Raw genomic sequence first — 18864 nt, 5'->3', positions numbered from 1 at the left:
TCCTTCTGAATTCCAGCAAATACAAACCCAGAGCCATCAAACATTCCTCATACGATAAACCTTTCATTCTCAGAATAATCCTCGTGAACTGACACTGGACCCTCTCCAATGTCAGCTCATCTTTTTTTTCGATGAGGAGCCCAGAACTGTTCATAATACTCAAGGTGAAGTCTCACCAGTGCCTTATAAAACCTCAGCATCACATCCCTGCTCTTGTATTCAAGATCTCTTGAATTTGCCTTCCTCATCACCGACACTATCTGCAAGCTAACCTTTAGGGTGTTCTACACAAAGACTCCCAAGTCACTTTGCATTTCAGATTTTTGGATTTTCTCCCATTTAGAAAATAGTCTGCGTATTTATTTCTACTACCAAAGTGCATGACCATGCATTTTCCAACATTGTATTTCATTTGCCACTTTTCTGCCCATTCTCCTAATCTGTCTAAGTCCTTCTGCAGCCTTCCCATTTCCTCAAAATTACCTGCCCCTCCACCAATCTTAGTATCATCTGCAAACTTGCCAACAAAGCCATCTATTCCATCACCTAAATCATTTATACTCATGTAACACTCCGTAAGGTTTCACGGCTAATCTAATGGCTTCTTTGTAATGTTCACTGCTGAAGTAATGGATTCTCTGTAGCAGCAATGTTTGAGTTACGGCTGGAGATAACAGGACTGTGGGATGCATGTTAGCCAATCAGGATTTTGTTGCCCTGTCTTGTGAATGTGGAAGCAGTTGATTTTGTAGAGAGAGGGGAGAGAGGGAGGGGGAGAAGAGAGGGGGGTAGAAGAGAGGGGGGGGGTAGAAGAGAGGGGGGAGAAGAGAGGGGGAGAAGAGAGGGGGAGAAGAGAGGGGGAGAAGAGAGGGGGAGAAGAGAGGGGGGAGAAGAGAGGGGGGAGAAGAGAGGGGGGAGAAGAGAGGGGGGAGAAGAGAGGGGGAGAAGAGAGGGGGGAGAAGAGAGGGGGGGAGAAGAGAGGGGGGGAGAAGAGAGGGGGGAGAAGAGAGGGGGGAGAAGAGAGGGGGGAGAAGAGAGGGGGGAGAAGAGAGGGGGGGGAGAAGAGAGGGGGGAGAAGAGAGGGGGGAGAAGAGAGGGGGGAGAAGAGAGGGGGGAGAAGAGAGGGGGGGAGAAGAGAGGGGGGAGAAGAGAGGGGGGGAGAAGAGAGGGGGGAGAAGAGAGGGGGGGAGAAGAGAGGGGGGAGAAGAGAGGGGGGAGAAGAGAGGGGGGAGAAGAGAGGGGGGGAGAAGAGAGGGGGGAGAGGGGGGGAGAAGAGGGGGGAAGAGAGGGGGGGAGGAGGGGGGGGAGAAGAGGGGGGGGGGAGAAGAGAGGGGGGGAGAAGAGAGGGGGAGAAGGGGGGGAGGGGGGAGAAGAGAGGGGGGAGAAGAGAGGGGGGGGAGAAGAGAGGGGGGGAGAAGAGAGGGGGGAGAAGAGAGGGGGGGAGAAGAGAGGGGGGGAGAAGAGAGGAGGGGATAAGAGAGGGGGAGAAGAGGGGGAGGAGAGGGGGGAGAAGAGAGGGGGGAGAAGAGAGGGGGGAGAAGAGAGGGGGGAGAAGAGAGGGGGAGAAGAGAGGGGGAGAAGAGAGGGGGAGAAGAGAGGGGGGGAGAAGAGAGGGGGGGAGAAGAGAGGGGGGGAGAAGAGAGGGGGAGAAGAGAGGGGGAGAAGAGAGGGGGAGAAGAGAGGGGGGGAGAAGAGAGGGGGGGAGAAGAGAGGGGGGAGAAGAGAGGGGGGAGAAGAGGGGGGAGAAGAGGGGGGGAGAAGAGGGGGGAGAAGAGGGGGGGAGAAGAGAGGGGGGAGAAGAGAGGGGGGAGAAGAGAGGGGGGAGAAGAGAGGGGAGAAGAGAGGGGGGAGAAGAGAGGGGGGAGAAAGAGGGGGAGAAGAGAGAGGAGGGGGTCGGGAGAGGGGGACGAGAGAGGGGGACGAGAGAGGGGGACGAGAGAGGGGGACGAGAGAGGGGGACGAGAGAGGGGGACGAGAGAGGGGGACGAGAGAGGGGGACGAGAGAGGGGGACGAGAGAGGGGGACGAGAGAGGGGGACGAGAGAGGGGGAAGAGAGAGGGAGAAGAGAGGGACAGAAGAGAGAGAGAGGGGAAGAAGAGAGAGAGAGGGGGAAGAAGAGAGAGGGGGAAGAAGAGAGAGGGGGAAGAGAGAGGGGAGGGGAGAGGGGGAGGGGGAGAGGGGGAGAGGGAGAGAGGGAGGGAGGGAGGGAGGGAGAGGAAGCGAATGGAGAGATTTTGTAGACTGCCGGATGGGTTAGACTCGGAGCAAGGGTCCGAAGGGCAGCGACAATTAGAGGAGGTCGATGGGGACCGATCGGCCTATGAGTGAGCTCCAACTTTGCGCACAGACTGTTAATAAGATTGGGCCCATTTGTTTTATTTTGTTTCCCTACTAACCATATAGTCAAAGTAAGAGTTATAAAGCTTAATTGTTTAATTGCATATTGTGTACTGTTTGTTATTTCAGGGTACTGATTCGTAACAGGGGACACAGCATGCAGCATCCAGCCAAATGAGATTTTTTTTAAAGTTTGGCCGGGTCGAGGGTTTTCACCCCCCTATATTAAGCCGCTAGGCGAAGCAAGAGTTACAATTGTGGGGGCTACATTTGGGATTGATTCCGTTGGATGCTGTGTGATTACCCAGAGCAATGAACCAGTGGGGCAGATAGTTGTACTCTGGATGTATTGGTAATTCCACTGTTAAGTACTGTTAAAGTTGCGATTGTGAGCAGAGGTTTGATAAAATGGCGGGTGCAGCTCTCGTTTTAATGCAGACCAGCGCTGAGGTAGCTGGGGGCAGAGATTTCAGAGACGGTTCTATCATTTCTGAGGAGTGAGGGGAAAGAGTGGTTGGATTTGGAATGTCTAATTGGTCCATGTTCTCCGGTGAAGAGTGAGAATTCTGAGTTAGTATTTGCCCTTACTTCTCTGGCAAATAAATGGAAAAATCAGATTCAAAGTCCCAGCTATGGGGGGACTTCTGGGTCACCAAGGGAATGGCAGTGAAGGTCTCTTGACAAAAAAGAATGTAAACTGCCTCTAAGTCGAAATTAGACAAATATTTAGAATTGTATAACTATATCAATAAAAGGGGCAAGGATGATGTCTCAGTACAAGAATAAAAAGCCCGCTCAGAAGGCTGATAAAAACGACGAGACGCAGCAAGACGAGGGGCCTAGCTTCCCCACGGCTAGCCAGGACGGAGATCATGAGGAAGAGTCAGTGAACCTGACTTTGATTCTCAGAGAGATTCGTGATTTCCAACAAGATAACAACAAACAGCTGGAAGATATTAAAGGAGAAATAGTAAAAACTAATTTGAAGTTAGATGAAGCCAGTGAGGATTGTGGGGACTGAGGACAGGCTGCAAAACAGAGAAGTGATAGCAGAAATGCAAGAGCAGCTCCAGTGGAAGCTAATAGACTGAGAAGGGAAAATGTGAGGATCTATGGAGTTCCCGAAGGAGCTGAAGGTAAACCCGGATTGGTGACTCCCTTCGTGGAGAAGCTGCTTAGAGAGAACCTTGATATACCAGATGCAAAAGACCTACAGATACAAAGGACCCACCGGGCGTTAGCACCGCAGCCTCCGGCAGACACCCAGTCCAGATCGATTCTAGTCAGATTTCTTAGCTACAGAACGAAGGAAGAAGTGCTTAAACTGGCATGGCAAAAGAAAGGCTTTATGTGGAGCAACTGTAAAATCAGCTTTGACCATGATTACACACCGGGGATCCTTGCCAGACGGAAGGAATACGCGGAAACACGGAGGGCCCTGAAGGAAAACACCAGATTCCAGACCCTGTACCTGGCGTGGCTAAGAGTCTTTTACGACAAAGGGACAAAAACCTACGCTACAGTGGAGAAGGCAACGTCGGACCTGGCAGAGTGGGGACTACCTTTAAAAGTTATCTCCCAACCGGAGTCGCTACTGGAGAGGATTCGGCAGTCATGGCAACAGTGCAGCGAGAACGCTCCATTCGAACCAAAGTAACTGCAAGCATACAGACGCGAGCGTACAGAGAGTACAGATTAATTAAGAGAAATGACTGAAAAGAGTAAATTGGACAAAGGGAAAACTAAAGATTGTAACTGAAAATAAACTAGACGGAATAACTTGAATGATAGCAATATGGTCGAGACATAAAAAGGAGAGAATTCTCTATGACTGTTCACACTGCGGAGGGCCCTCGAACACGGGCTGGAGATAGAGGTTATCCCTCTGAACTGAGTGCTCAGGCCTCACTGTTGGAAGTCGGGGAAAACTTTCAAATATCCTAAGTTCAAAAATGCCTAGGGTTTGGTTTTGTGTTTTGGTGTACTGTTGAGAAGGGATTGCTTACTGCTTGCTTAGAAAAGGAGAGTGTTTTCTTTTCTATTAGAGAAAAATGCAAATTGAACCAGTAAAAATAATTTCCTATAATGTTAATGGGGTTTTGAATCCAATTAAGAGAAATAAGATCATGTCTAAATTGAAAAAAGAGAGGGCACAAATAGCTTTCTTTTAGGAAATGCACATGAGCCAATCCGAACATGCAAAATTAAAAATGGGCTTTAAGCATGTATTTTATTCATTATATAAACTGAGTCACAAAAGAGGAGTAGCTATTCTAATATCAAGTGCTCTTGACTATGAACATATTTCAGAGATTAAAGACAAGGATGGATGAGTTGTAAAGATTACAGGAAGAATAGAAGGGACTGAAATAACATTACTGAATGTTTATGCTCCACCAGGGAGTGAATGGTCATTCTATAGACACATTTTTGACCTAATGGCCAGCTCTCAAGGGGTAGAAATTTGTGGAGGGGATTTTAATATTAGGTTAAACCTTGTATTAGATTCTTCAGAAACATTTATTCAGAATAAAGCTCTGACTAGGAAAGTGAAATCATTGGTGGAGGAGTTGGGAATACTAGATGTGTGGAGGGAATTACACGCCACTAGTAAAGACTATACACATTACTCATATACCTCATTTAGCTTATTCAAGGATAGACATTGTTTTATATTTAACATACATTCAAGATAAAGAAGTGTAACATTGCAACAATTTATCTGTCAGACCATAGCCCAGTTTCTATGTCTCTAATTCTGGAAAGGAAAATGAGGAAAACACTATGGAGGTTAAATTCACATACAGGTGCGTTCGCTTTACAACACCACGCTGTTACGAAAGACCTACATTGGTTACCTGTTTTTGCTAACAGAAGGTGTTTTCACTGTTACAAGAAAAGGCAGCGTGCGCCGAGCAGCCAAACTCCTCCCCCGGAACTGCATTCTTGCTTAAACACGTGCCTGTGAGCATCTGTGCTTTATGTCTATTTATTTTGTGCATCCGTTAACAAGATGAGTTCTAAGGTATCAGAACCGAAAAAGTGTGTGCGAACAAGGAGGCCTAGAAACCTGACTCAGTTACACCAGTTATGTCTGGAGGAATGGAACAAAATTCCAGCAACATATTGTGAGAAGCTTGTGGAAGGCGATCCAAAATGTTTGACCCAAGTTAAACAATTTAAAGGCAATGCTACCAAATGCTAACAAAGTGTGTGTACACTTCTGACCCACTGGGAAAGTGATGAAAGAAATAAAAGATGAAATAAATTAGTCTCTCTACTATTATTCTGACATTTCACATTCTTAAAATGAAGTAGTGATCCTAACTTACCTAAGGCAGGGAACATTTTCTAGGATTAAATGTCAGGAATTGTAAAAAGCTGAGTTTAAGTGTATTTGGCTAAGGAGTATGTAAACTTCTGACTTCAACTATATATTCTGCCTTTTGCTAACTCCCCAGTGATTGAGGAAGAGACTCCTGACCCTTCTCCCACTGAGTCAGGTGAAGCGGGGGGAGGGCTATCTGGGCAGCCTGGGTTACAGCGGGACCCTGAAGCAGAGGAAGTGGGGTCTGGACATGGGACACTGAGTTGTAGGGGGGCACGAGTGACAGGTTGGGGGAGGATACGCCAGGTAGACCAGAAGTATCCCCTGTAGCGTCTGAGCCTGAAGAGTTAGGTGAGGAGGTACGGAGGCCTCAAGAGAATTAGGAGACCACCGGATAAGCTGGTCTATGTAGCGCCAGGGGAGCAGGGTGTGATCTCTACCATTTTGGGGAGCTATGTCACTGCCTTTTACACCTGGATTGGTGAATTATCTCAACGTCATGAGGATGTAACACGCTGTAAGGATTCACTGCTAATGTAATGGCTCCTTTGTAATGTTCACTGCTGAAGTAACAGTTTCTCTGTAGCAGCAATGTTTGAGTTATGGCTGGAGATAACAGGACTGTGGGATGCATGTTAGCCAATCAGGATTTTGTTGCCCTGTCTTGTGAATCTGGAAGCAGTTGATTTCTCAGGGGGAGGGAATGCAAAGGGAGAGATTTGGTAGACCACCGGACGGGGTGGACTCAGAACGAGGGTCCGAAGGGCAGTGACGATCAGAGGAGGTCGATGGGGACCGATTGGCCTATGAGTGAGCTCCAACTTTGCACAGACTGTTAATAAGTTTGGGCCCTTCTTTTTCTTTTATTTTGTTTCTCTACTAACCATATAGTCAATGAAAAAGTTATAAAGCTTAATTGTTTAATCCCATATCGTGTACCATTTGTTATTTCAGGATACTGATTTGTAACAGGGGACACGTTGCGCAGCATCCACCCAAACGAGATTTCTAGAAGTTTGGCCGGGCCGGGGGGGGGTTATCACTCCCTATATTAAGCTGCTAAGCGAAGTGAGAGTTATAAACAGCATAAAAATAAGTGGCTCCATCACTGACCCTTGCGGAATACCACTAGACAAGGATCCTTTTATTTCCACTAGCTGCCTCTATCAATCAGCCAATGCTCTAAAGTTGTTAGCTACTTTCCTGTAAGCAGTAACTTGGTAAGCAACCTCATGTGTGGCACCTTGTCAAAGGCCTTCTGAAAGTCCAAATATACAACATCCACTACATCCCCTTTATCTATCTTACTTGTAATCTCCTCAAAGAATTCCAATAGGTTCGTCAGGCAGGTTTTTCCCTAAATTAAACCATGATGACTTTGTACTACTTTGTCCTGTGTAACCAAATATTCCATAACCTCATCCTTAACACTTGACTCCAACATCTTCCCAACCACTGATGTCAGGCCAACTGGTCTATAATTTCCTTTCTGTTGCCTTCCTCTTTTCTCAAAGAGTGGAGTGATATTTGCTATTTTCCAGTTCTCCGGCACTATGCCAGAGTCCAATGATTTTTGAAAGATCATTGCTAATGCCTCCACAATCTCTACCGCTACCTCTTTCAGAACCCTTGGGTGCAGTTCATCTGGTCCGGGTGACTTATGTACCCTCGGGTCTTTCAGCTTTTTGAGCACCTTCCCCCTTGTAATAGTAACTGCACTCACTTCTCCTCCCTCACACCCTTCAACATCTGGCACATTGCTAGTGTCTTCCACAGTGAAAACTGAAGCAATGTATTCATTTAATTCACCTGCCATCTCCTTGATTCCCGTTATTATTTTTCAGACCTCATTTTCTAGCAGTCCTATATCCACTCTCATCTATTCTTTATTTTTTTTAAACATACTTGAAAAATCTTTTTCTATCCACTTTGACATTGTTTGCTAGCTTGCTTTCATATTTCATCTTTTCCCCTTTTACGATTCTTTTAGTTGCTCTCTGTAGGTTTCTAAAAGCTTCCCAATCCTCTACCTTTCTGCTAATTTTTGCTTTGTTGTATGCCCTCCCTTTTGTTTCTACATTAGCTTTGACTTCCCTTGTCAACCACAGTTGTTTAAGACATTGGTGAACCCTAACACTAACCCTACAGGAAAGATGTAAACAAGGTTGAAGGAGCACAGAGAAAATTTACAAGGATGTTGCCAGGACTACAGGACCTGAGTTACAAGGAAGGATTGAATAAGTTAAGACTTTATTCCTTGGAATGTAGAAGATTGTGAGGAGATTTGATAGAGGTGTACAAAATTTTGAGGGGTATAGATAGGGTAAATGCAAGTTGGTTTTTTCACTGAGGTTGAGTGGGCCTACAACTAAAGGTCATGGGTTAAGGGTGAAAAGTGAACAGTTTAACGTGAACATGAAGGGGCAGCTTCTCAGAACGTCGTGAGAGTGTGGAAAGAGCTGCCAGCACGAGTGTTGCATGTGAGCTCGATTTCAATGTTTAAGAGTAGTTTGGATAGGTACATGTTTGGCAAAGGTATGGAGTAGTCCAGGTGCAGGTTGATGGGACTTTGCAGTTTAATTTGTTCGGCACGTACTAGATGCTCCAAAGGGCCTGTTTCTGTGCTGTATTTTTCTGACTCTACAGTGGCAGGGAAGAGTTTGGGCACCCCGGTCAAAATTTCTGTTACTGTGAATAGTTAAGTGAGTAGAAGATGAACTGATCTCCAAAAGTCATAAAGTTAAAGATGAAACATTCTTTTCAACATTTTAAGCAAGATTAGTGTATTATTTTTATTTTGTACAATTTTAGAGTGAAGAAAGGAAAAGAGCACCATGCAAAGGTTTGGGCACACCATGAGATTTCAGCTCTCAGATAACTTTTACCAAGGTCTCAGACATTAATTAGCTTGTTAGGGTTATGATTTGTTCACAGTCATTGTTAGGAAAGGCTAGGTAATGCAAATTTCAAATCTTTATAAATACCCTGACTCGTCAAACCTTGTCCTAACAACCAGCAGCCACGGGCTCCTCTAAGCAGCTGCCTAGCACTCTGAAAATTAAAATAAATGATGCCCACAAAGCAGGAGAAGGCTACAAGAAGATAGCAAAGCGTTTTCAGGTAGTCGTTTCCTCAGTTCGTAATGTAATTAAGAAATGGCAGTTAACAGGAACAGTGGAGGTCAAGTTGAGGTCTGGAAGACCAAGAAATCTTTCCGAGAGAACGCTTGTAGGATTGCTAGAAAGGCAAATCAAAACCCCCGTTTGACTACAAAAGACCTTCAGGAAGATTTAGCAGACTCTGGAGTGGTGGTACACTGTTCTACTGTGCAGCGACAACTGCACAAATTTGACCTTCATAGAAGAGTCATCAGAAGAAAACCTCCTGCCTCCTCACCACAAAATTCAGCGTCAGAAGTTTGCAAAGGAACATCTAAACATGCCTATTGCATTTTGGAAACAAGTCCTATGGACTGATGAAGTTAAAATAGAACTTTTTGGCTGCAATGAGCAAAGGTATGTTTGGAGAAAAAAGGGTGCAGAATTTCACGAAAAGAACACCTCTTCAACTGTTAAGCACGGGGGTGGATCAATCATGCTTTGGACTTGTGTTGCAGCCAGTGGCACGGGGAACATTTCACTGGTAGAGGGAAGAATGAATTCAGTTAAATATCAGCAAATTCTGGAAGCAAATATCACACCGTCAGTAAAGAAAGCTGAAGATGAAAAGAGGATGGCTTCTACAACAGGACAATGATCCTAAATGCACCTCAAAATCCACAATGGACTACCTCAAGACGCACAAGCTGAAGGTTTTGCCATGGCCCACATAGTCTCCCAACCTAAACATTATCGAAAATCTGTGGATAGATCTCAAAAGAGCAGTGCATGCAAGACGGCCCAAGAATCTCACAGAACTAGAAGCCTTTTGCAAGGAAGAATGGGCGAAAATCCCCCAAATAAGAATTGAAAGACCCTTAGCTGGCTACAGAAAGCGTTTACAACCCGTGATACTTGCTAAAGGCGGTGTTACTAAGTACTGACCATGCAGGGTGCTCAAACTTTTGCTTCGGGCCCTTTTCCTTTTTTGTTATTTTGAAACTATAAAAGATGGAAATAAAAAAAGTAATCTTGCTTAAAATATTAAAGAAATGTGTCATCTTTAACTTTATGCCTTTTGGAAATAAGGTCATTTTTTTACTCGCTTAGCCATTCACAGTAACAGAAATTTTGACCGGGGTGCCCAAACTTTTGCATGCCACTATACAAGAGGCTAATTTATTCACGGAATCCATCATCCAAGGAGTTATGTCACATATCAGCTGAATACTTTCATTCAATTTTCATGAATTAAAGAGATAAATCGCTTTGGATATTCGTTCTTTGGGCAGGGAAAAGGTGATGATTTAACATTAATGAGTGCAATGAATATACCACTCATCTCAGTTCCACTCCATCACTATTCCTTTTGCCTTCAGAATCAGAAGTTGTAGACATTTTAGCCTACATCCAGGATGTTGCAGTTCTCAGAAGAGATAAGGCATTAACTCTTGATGGTCTGTTTATGTGTCCCTGTGACTAACGTGCAGAGTAAAATTCCTACACTGTCACGGACTAAAGATGTGAAGGTGAATGTGGTATCTGACCTAGGCAAACTGCCCCTAGTTTGTAGGTGAGGGTGGCATTGGGAGAAGTGGAGGGAGAGCAGATGTAAATGTGTGGGTAGTAAAATAGGATTATGTCAATAGTAAATTGAGAGTTAGGTTCTACATCTTACTCCTTCAAATCTTTGGGCATCAACTGTGATTAGTGGTGTTCCACAGGGATCTGTGCTGGGATCTCTGCTTTTGTCATGTATACAAATGACCTGGATGAAAATGTAAATGGATGGGTTAGTAAGTCTGCAGATGATACAAAGATTGGTGCTGTGGTAGCATAGAAGACTGGCCAAGAATATAGTGAGATACAGGTCAGCTGCAGATATTGGGCAGAGAAATGGCAGATGGAGTTTAACCTGGTCAAATGCGAAGTGTTGCACCTTGGTAGGACAAATGTAGGTAGACAGTACATATAGAGTGGTGGGTGCCTGCAAAGCCCTTCCTGGGGTGGTGGTCAAGGCAGATACATTAGGGGTTTTTAGAAGACATTTAGACAGGTGCATGAGTGTGAGAGGAATGGAAGGACATGAACATTGTGTAGGCAGAGGGGATTAGTTTAGTTGGCCATTTGATTAGTGATTTAATTTGTTGAGCGCAACATTGCGGGCCAGTGTCTGTCCTGCGCTGAACTGTTCTATATTCTATCCCTCTCCTCAAAAAAGAACCCTTGACTTCTCTATCCTTGAAGGATTTATCCTGGATTTCTCATCCCTCTGGAACACCTTCTGAATGTACAGCATCACCATCATATATTGGTTGATAATATCCAGCTTTAACACACCATCTCTCCTCTCTTGACCATTTCACTATGTCTAAGTCAACAGATTGCATAACATCCTGTAATTAAGCAAAAATTTACTGCCTATAACTAAATATCAGAAACATAAATCTGCCTCACCACAAATTCTACACTCAGGCGCCAGCTCTATCCTTCTCTCTGAACTAAGACTGAACTAAAAGGGCTGCAGCCTTGCTATCATGCACGAGCCAGAGATGAACTTACCACCTCTACAACAGCCTGACTGCTCTGCCTCAGCTCAACAGCTTGTGAAACCCTCATCTGCACACTTGCTGCCTCTACCAGTGGCTGCTTCCAAACTGTGCCTACCAGCCCATTACTGCTACCCTTCACAAACTTGCTTATGCAAAATCTCTGCTCACATCACCATCACTCCCACTCTGATGCTCTTTGTCCACTTTCACTCCTACTTAAATTAAACCCCACTTTAAAAAAATCAAATCTCACCACCATCTCGGAACCTCCATACCCACCCTAACTTCCCAACTCTCAGCCACTCTTCAATCTCCTCCTGCTCTAAAACCTCTTATAATGCTTATGTTAGTTCACCTAGGAATGGGGCAGTTAACATTTAAATCAACCCACAATCGACAGCTGTGTCTTCAGCTAAACACTAGAATTGCCTTATTAAGTATAATTTCTCCTTTAAGACAACTTCCTTTGATTAAGCTTGTCATCTGAATGAACATTTCACTATGTGGTTCAGCATCAAATTCTGTAACTATTGCTTGTAACCCTAAGGATATTTAACTGTATTATAAGTAAATAACATTGTCACTGGATGGTCATAGCACAAAACAAGAAAGTCATTTGCAACTTTATCAGAATTACCTATCGTTTTTACATTCTCCTCCCATCCATTCCAGCATAAACTAGTGTGGGCTAATGTACTGATGCTTTAATATTCTGCCTACCAATGTAGAAATATTAGATTACCAAATATGAGCTTCATATTTCCTGTTGAAAAACAGGAGAAGGAAAAATCACTCACATTCGTAAATGCCGAAGACAGGTCAGTCAAGCAAGCATGGAATCAAAAGCAGCAAGACAAGTAACATACTGATCACTTGAGTTTGATGCTGACCTCAGATGACTTTTATGTGGATTTGCATGTTATCTCTGTGATTTCAAGTAGTACAACAATTTTCTCCCTTATCCATATGATGTACTGTTAGGTTATACGGCCATGGTATTTTTCAGGCAGAGGCAGAAAGATTTTTGATAAGCAAGGGGTGAAAGATTGCTAGAGGTAGGCAGGGACGTGAAGTTGAGGTTACTATCAGATCAGCCATGATCTTATTGCATGGCAGTACAGATTTGAGGGCCGAGTAGTATGTCCCTGGATATTGTTTCTCTACAATCATTCCCGCTATATTTTGACAAATTAAATCAATCAACAATCAATTTCTACATCTTAAGATGTGTTTATGCCATTGTAGCATGACCAGGAAACCACTCTCTTCACTGATAGAACCTCATTAACAGATGTACTTAAGTATTTATGCCTTGACTGTTGTATTGTTCTTGTTAAAACTGTGATACAGTCTGAAGAATATCAGGTTTTGAGTGTCCCACTTACTTCTTTCAGCGCTGCCGGAATTTTCTTGTGTTTCCGCCCTGAAGAGTGCTGAATGCTATGAAAAACTGAGGTGAGGCTACTCGAGGGTTTGTGAGTTGGAGACGCCATCCTTATAACAGGTGATTGCATTTCTAGTTGAAAACAAGAAAGATTTATTGTAAAGTAAGTGGTAAAATTCAATACAAGATCTTAAACAGCTGCAGTACTAAAACTGGAACAGTATAGAGCATGGCCTGTGCTTTGTTAGTTTATCTGTCTTGCAGCTACATCATGCAAACCTGAGATTAGCTAGTCCTCAGATTTTAAACAATTCACAGCTTCTACTGTGCATGCTCAACATGTGAAGAAAGGGTGCGATTTCCTCAGGACAAAGCAGTCATCCTACAGTCTGTCTCAGGAATATCAACTCAAGTATCAAAAGGAACGTGTTAACTTTATGTTGTAGGCAACAAGACTGTGCATCAATTACTAATCCATCCATTTGCAGAATTTCACTGCTAGCACTTTTACTCAGATTTCAAAGAGGATGGTTCAATGCTTACTCATTGCAAGAAATGGTTTGGATGAATTAAAATACAATTTCAAAACAAAGGTGATCACTTTTGGGTACGAAAATATAACAAGTATTCCTGAAGTGTCAATATATTAATTTCTTCAATGAGAAGGGATTGTTTCGAGTGAGTGGACTGGAGCATGTTCACTGTTTCATTGACACACCTGAGTGAATGTGCCACAGTCATCACTGACCTCATACAAACACGTATAGATGAGTGTGCACCTATAAAAGCATTTCAAGTCTTCCCCAACCAAACACCCCAGACAAAACAAACCCGGGAAAATCTGCAGATGCTAGAACTTCAAGCAACAGACACAAAATGCTGGTGGAATGCAGCAGGCCAGGCAGCATCTATAGGAAGAAGTACAGTTGTCGTTTCAGGCCGAGACCCTTCATCAGGACTAACTGAAAGAAAAGATAGTAAGTGATTTGAAAGTAGGAGGGGAGATCCAAAATGATAGGAGAAGACAGGAGGGGGAGGGATGAAGCTAAGAGCTGGAAAGTGAATTGGCAAAAGGGACACAGAGCTGGAGGAGGGAAAGGATCATGGGACGGGAGGCCTAGGGAGAAAGAAAGGGGGAGGGGAGCAGCAGAGGAAGATGGAGAGCAGGCAAGGACTGCTTGTGAGAGGGACAGAGAGAGAAAAAAAGGGAAAAATAGATAATTAAATAAGGGAGGGGGTTAAGAAGGGGAGGATGGGCATTAATGGAAGTTAGAGAAATCAATGTTCATGCCATCAGGTTAGAGGCTACCCAGACGGAATATAAGGTGTTGTTCCTCTAACCTGAGTGTGGCTTCACCTTGACAGTAGAGGAGGCCATGGATAGACATATCAGAATGGGAATGGGACGTGGAATTAAAATGTGTGGTCACTGAGAGATCCTGCTTTCTCTGGCGGACAAAGCGTAGGTGTTCAGCGAAACGGTCTCCCAGTCTGCATCAGGTCTCGCCAATATATAAAAGGTCACACCGGGAGCACTGGACACAGTATACCACACCAGCCGACTCATAGGTGAAGTGTCGCCTCACCTGAAAGGACTGTCTGGGGCCCTGAATGGTGGTAAAGGAAGTGTAAGGGCAGGTGTAGCACTTGTTCTGCTTACATGGATAAGTGTCAGGAGGGAGATCGGTGGGAAGGGATGGGGGGACGAATGGACAAGGGAGTCGCGTAGGGAGCGATCCCTGCGGAAAGCAGAAAGAGGGGGGGAGGGAAAGATGTGCTTGGTGGTGGGATCCCGTTGGAGGTGGCAGAAATTACAGAGAATTATACATTGGACCCGGAGGCTGCTGGAGTGGTAGGTGAGGACAAGGGGAACCCTATCCCGAGTGGGGTGGCGGGAGGATGGGGTGAGGGCAGATGTGCGGGAAATGGGAGAGATGCGTTTGAGAGCAGAGTTGATGGGGGAGGAAGGGAAACCCCTTTCTTTAAAAAAAAAAGGAAGGCATCTCCTTCATCCTGGAATGAAAAGCCTCATCCTGAGAGCAGATGTGGCGGAGATGAAGGAATTGTGAGAAGGGGATAGCATTTTTGCAAGAGACAGGGTAGGAAGAGGAATAGTCCAGGTAGCTGTGAGAGTCTGTAGGCTTATAGTAGACATCAATAGATAGGCCTTCTCCACAGATGGAGACATAAAGATCAAGAAAGGGGAGAGAGGTGTTGGAAATGGACCAGGTAAATATGAGGGTAGGGTGAAAGTTGGTGGCAAAGTTAATGAAGTCAATGAGCTCAGCATGCGTGAAAGTTGAAGGGGTCAACTGTCTCGACTTCACCGCACCTTGTTCCAATTCCAACCTCACTCCTTCCGAACACTCTACTCTCCACTCCCTCCGCACCAATACCAACCTTACCATAAAACTCGCTGATGGTGGGGGGGGGGGGGTGGGGGTTGCTGTAGTAGTCTGGAGTACTGACCTCTACCTGGCCGAGGCACAGCGACAATTTGCTGATATCTCCTCTTATTTACCCCTTAATCATGACCCTACTAAGGAGCACCAGGCCATTGTCTTCCACACCATCACCAACCTTATCAGCTCTGGGGATCTCCCATCCACTGCCACCAACCTCATAGTTCCCACACCTCGCACTTCCCGTTTCTACCTCCTATCCAAGATCCACAAACCTGCCTGTCCAGGTAGACCTATTGTCTCAGCTTGCTCCTACCCTACCAAACTCATTTCTGCATACCTCAACACTGTTTCATCCCCCCTTGTTCAATCCCTTCCTACCCGTGTTCGTGACACTTCTCACGCTCTGGATTTTTTCAATGATTTTAAGTTCCCTGGCTCCCACTGCCTCATTTTCACCATGGATGTCCAGTCCCTATATACCTCCACCCCCCACCGGGAAGGACTCAGAGCTCTCTGCTTCTTTTTGGATTCCAGACCTAATCAGTTCTCCTCTACCACCACTCTCCTCCGTCTAGCGGAATTAGTCCTTACACTTAATTTCTCCTTTGGCTCCTTCCACTTCCTCCAAACTAATGGTGTAGGCATGGGAACCCGCATGGGTCCCAGTTATGCCTGCCTTTTTGTTGGCTTTGTGGAACAGTCCATGTTCCAAGCCTATACGGGTATCCGTCCCCCTCTTTTCCTTCACTACATCGACGAATGCATTGGCGCTGCTTTTTAAGAAAGGAGGGAGGGAGAAAACAGAGAACTATCGACCTATCAGCCTGACATCGGTGGTGGGGAAGATGCTAGAGTCCATTAATAAAGATGAAATAGTGGCATATCTAGATAGCAGTGATAGGATTGGGCCGAGCCAGCATGGATTTACCAAGGGTAAATCATGCTTGACTAATCTGTTGGAGTTTTTCGAGGATGTCACCAGGAAGTTAGACGGGGGAGATCCAGTGGATGTAGTGTACCTCGATTTTCAGAAGGCATTTGATAAGGTCCCACATAGGAGATTGGTGGGTAAAATCAAAGCTCATGGCATTGGGGGGAAGACATTGACATGGATAGAAAACTGGTTGGCAGATAGAAAGCAAAGGGTAGAGGTGAATGGGTGTTTCTCGGAATGGCAGGTGGTGACTAGTGGTGTGCCACAGGGCTCGGTATTGGGATCACAGCTGTTTACGATTTTCGTCAACAATTTAGATGAAGGCATTGAGAATAACATCAGCAAATTTGCTGATGATACTAAGCTGGGTGGCAGTGTGACATGTGATGAGGATGTTAGGAGAATTCAGGGTGACTTGGATAGGCTGGGTGTGTGGGCAGATACTTGGCAGATGACGTTTAATGTGAATAAGTGTGAGGTTATCCACTTTGGGAGTAAGAACAGGAAGGCAGATTATTATCTGAACGGTATAGAGTTGGGTAAGGGAGTAATACAAAGAGATCTAGGAGTACTTGTTCATCAGTCACTGAAGGTGAATGAGCAAGTGCAGCAGGCAGTGAAGAAGGCTAATGGAATGTTGGCCTTTATTACAAAGGGAATTGAGTACAAGAGCAAGGAAATCCTCTTGTATTTGTACAGAGCCCTGGTGAGACCACACCTGGAGTATTGTGTACAGTTTTGGTCTCCAGGGTTAAGGAAGGACATCCTGGCTGTAGAGGAAGTGCAGCGTAGATTCACGAGGTTAATTCCTGGGATGTCCGGATGTCTTACGCAGAGAGGTTAGAGAGACTGGGCTTGTACACACTGGAATTAAGGAGATTGAGAGGGGATCTGATTGAAACATATCAGATTATTAAGGGATTGGACAAGATAGAGGCAGGAAATATGTTCCAGATGCTGGGAGAGTCCAGTACCAGAGAGCATGGTTTGAGAATAAGGGGTAGGTCATTTAGGACAGAATTAAGGAAAAACTTCTTCTCCCAGAGAGTTGTGGGGGTCTGGAATGCACTGCCTCGGAAGGTAGTGGAGGCCAATTCTCTGGATGCTTTCAAGAAGGAGCTAGATAGGATTCTTATGGATAGGGGAATCAAGGGATATGGGGACAAGGCAGGAACTGGGTATTGATAGTAGATGATCAGCCATGATCTCAAAATGGCGGTGCAGGCTCGAAGGGCCGAATGGTCTACTTCTGCACCTATTGTCTATTGCCTCCTGCACACATGCTGAGCACACTGACTTCATTAACTTTGCCTCCAACTTTCACCCTGCCCTCATATTTACCTGGTCCATTTCCGACACCTCCCTCCCCTTTCTTGATCTTTCTGTCTCCGTTTCTGGAGACAACTTATCTACTGATGTCTACTATAAGCCTACAGACTCTCACAGCTACCTGGACTATTCCTCTTCCCACCCTGTCTCTTGCAAAAATGCTATCCTCTTCTCGCAATTCCTCCGTCTCCGCTGCATCTGCTCTCAGGATGAGGCTTTTCATTCCAGGACGAAGGAGATGTCTTCCTTTTTTAAAGAAAGGAGCTTCCCTTCCTCCACCATCAACTCTGCTCTCAAACGCATCTCTCCCATTTCCTGCACATCTGCCCTCACCCCATCTGCCCGCCACCCCACTCGGGATAGGGTTCCCCTTGTCCTCACCTACCACTCCAGCAGTCTCTGGGTCCAACATATAATCATCCATAACTTCCGCCACCTCCAATGGGATCCCACCACCAAGCACATCTTTCCCTCCCCCTCTTTCTGCTTTCCACAGGGATTGCTCCCTACGCGACTCCCTTGTCCATTCGTCCCCCCCATCCCTTACCACCGATCTTCCTCCTGGCACTTATCCTTGTAAGCGGAACAAGTGCTACACCTGCCCTTACATTTCCTCCCTCACCACCATTCAGGGCCCCAGACAGTCCTTCCAGATGAGGCGACACTTCACCTGTGAGTCGGCTGGTGTGGTATACTGCATCCGGTGCTCCCGGTGTGGCCTTTTATATATTGGTGAGACCTGATGCAGACTGGGAGACCGTTTCGCTGAACACCTACGCTCTGTCCGCCAGAGAAAGCAGGATCTCCCAGTGACCACACATTTTAATTCCAGGTCCCACTCCCATTCTGATATGTCAGTCCATGGCCTCCTCTACTGTCAAGGTGAAGCCACACTCAGGTTGGAGGAACAACACCTTATATTCTGTCAGGGTAGCCTCCAACCTGATGGCATGAACATTGACCTCTAACTTCCATTAATGCCCGCTCTCCCCTTCTTATCCCCTTCCCTTATTTAGTTATCAATTTCCCCCCCTTTTTTTCCTCTCTCTGTCCCTGTCACAATCACTCCTTGCCTGCTTTTCATCTTCCTCTGGTGCTCCCCTCCCCCTTTGTTTTTCCCGAGGCCTCCCGTCCCATGATCCTTTTCCTTCTCCAGCTCTGTATCCCTTTTGCCAATCAACTTTCCAGCTCTTAGCTTCATCCCTCCCCCTCCGGTCTTCTCCTATCATCTTGCATTTCCCCCTCCCCCTCCTATTTTCAAATCTCTTACTAGCTCTTCTTTCAGTTAGTCCTGACGAAGGGTCTCGGCCTGAAATGTCGACAGTGCTTCTTTCTATAGACGCTCGCTGCCTGGCCTGCCGCATTCAACCAGCATTTTGACCCTAGACGGAGGATTTGTAATCTGCTGAAAACTAGATCTATGGCATTTAGGGCTGGCAACCCAGAACTATACAAGAAGCTCAAGTATGACCTCTGGAACACCCTTTTGAACGCAGA

The 18864-nt window shown here is 45.5% G+C and overlaps 1 protein-coding gene across 1 annotated transcript in view; it reads right to left on the bottom strand.

The window, feature by feature from the left end:
- fgd6 (FYVE, RhoGEF and PH domain containing 6) overlaps window positions 1-18864 on the bottom strand; it is a 144085-nt gene that overhangs the window by 19218 nt on the left and 106003 nt on the right. Inside the window, exon 18 of the mRNA XM_073065985.1 lies at window positions 12701-12831. Coding sequence (XP_072922086.1) covers window positions 12701-12831 — 131 coding nt within the window. The remainder of the gene's footprint in view (window positions 1-12700; window positions 12832-18864) is intronic.

Source organism: Hemitrygon akajei, chromosome 14 (assembly GCF_048418815.1).
Source record: "Hemitrygon akajei chromosome 14, sHemAka1.3, whole genome shotgun sequence".
NCBI classification, from domain to species: domain Eukaryota; kingdom Metazoa; phylum Chordata; class Chondrichthyes; order Myliobatiformes; family Dasyatidae; genus Hemitrygon; species Hemitrygon akajei.
Note: the sequence above shows the minus strand (reverse complement) of the source record. Positions and strands in the feature narration are given on the sequence as shown.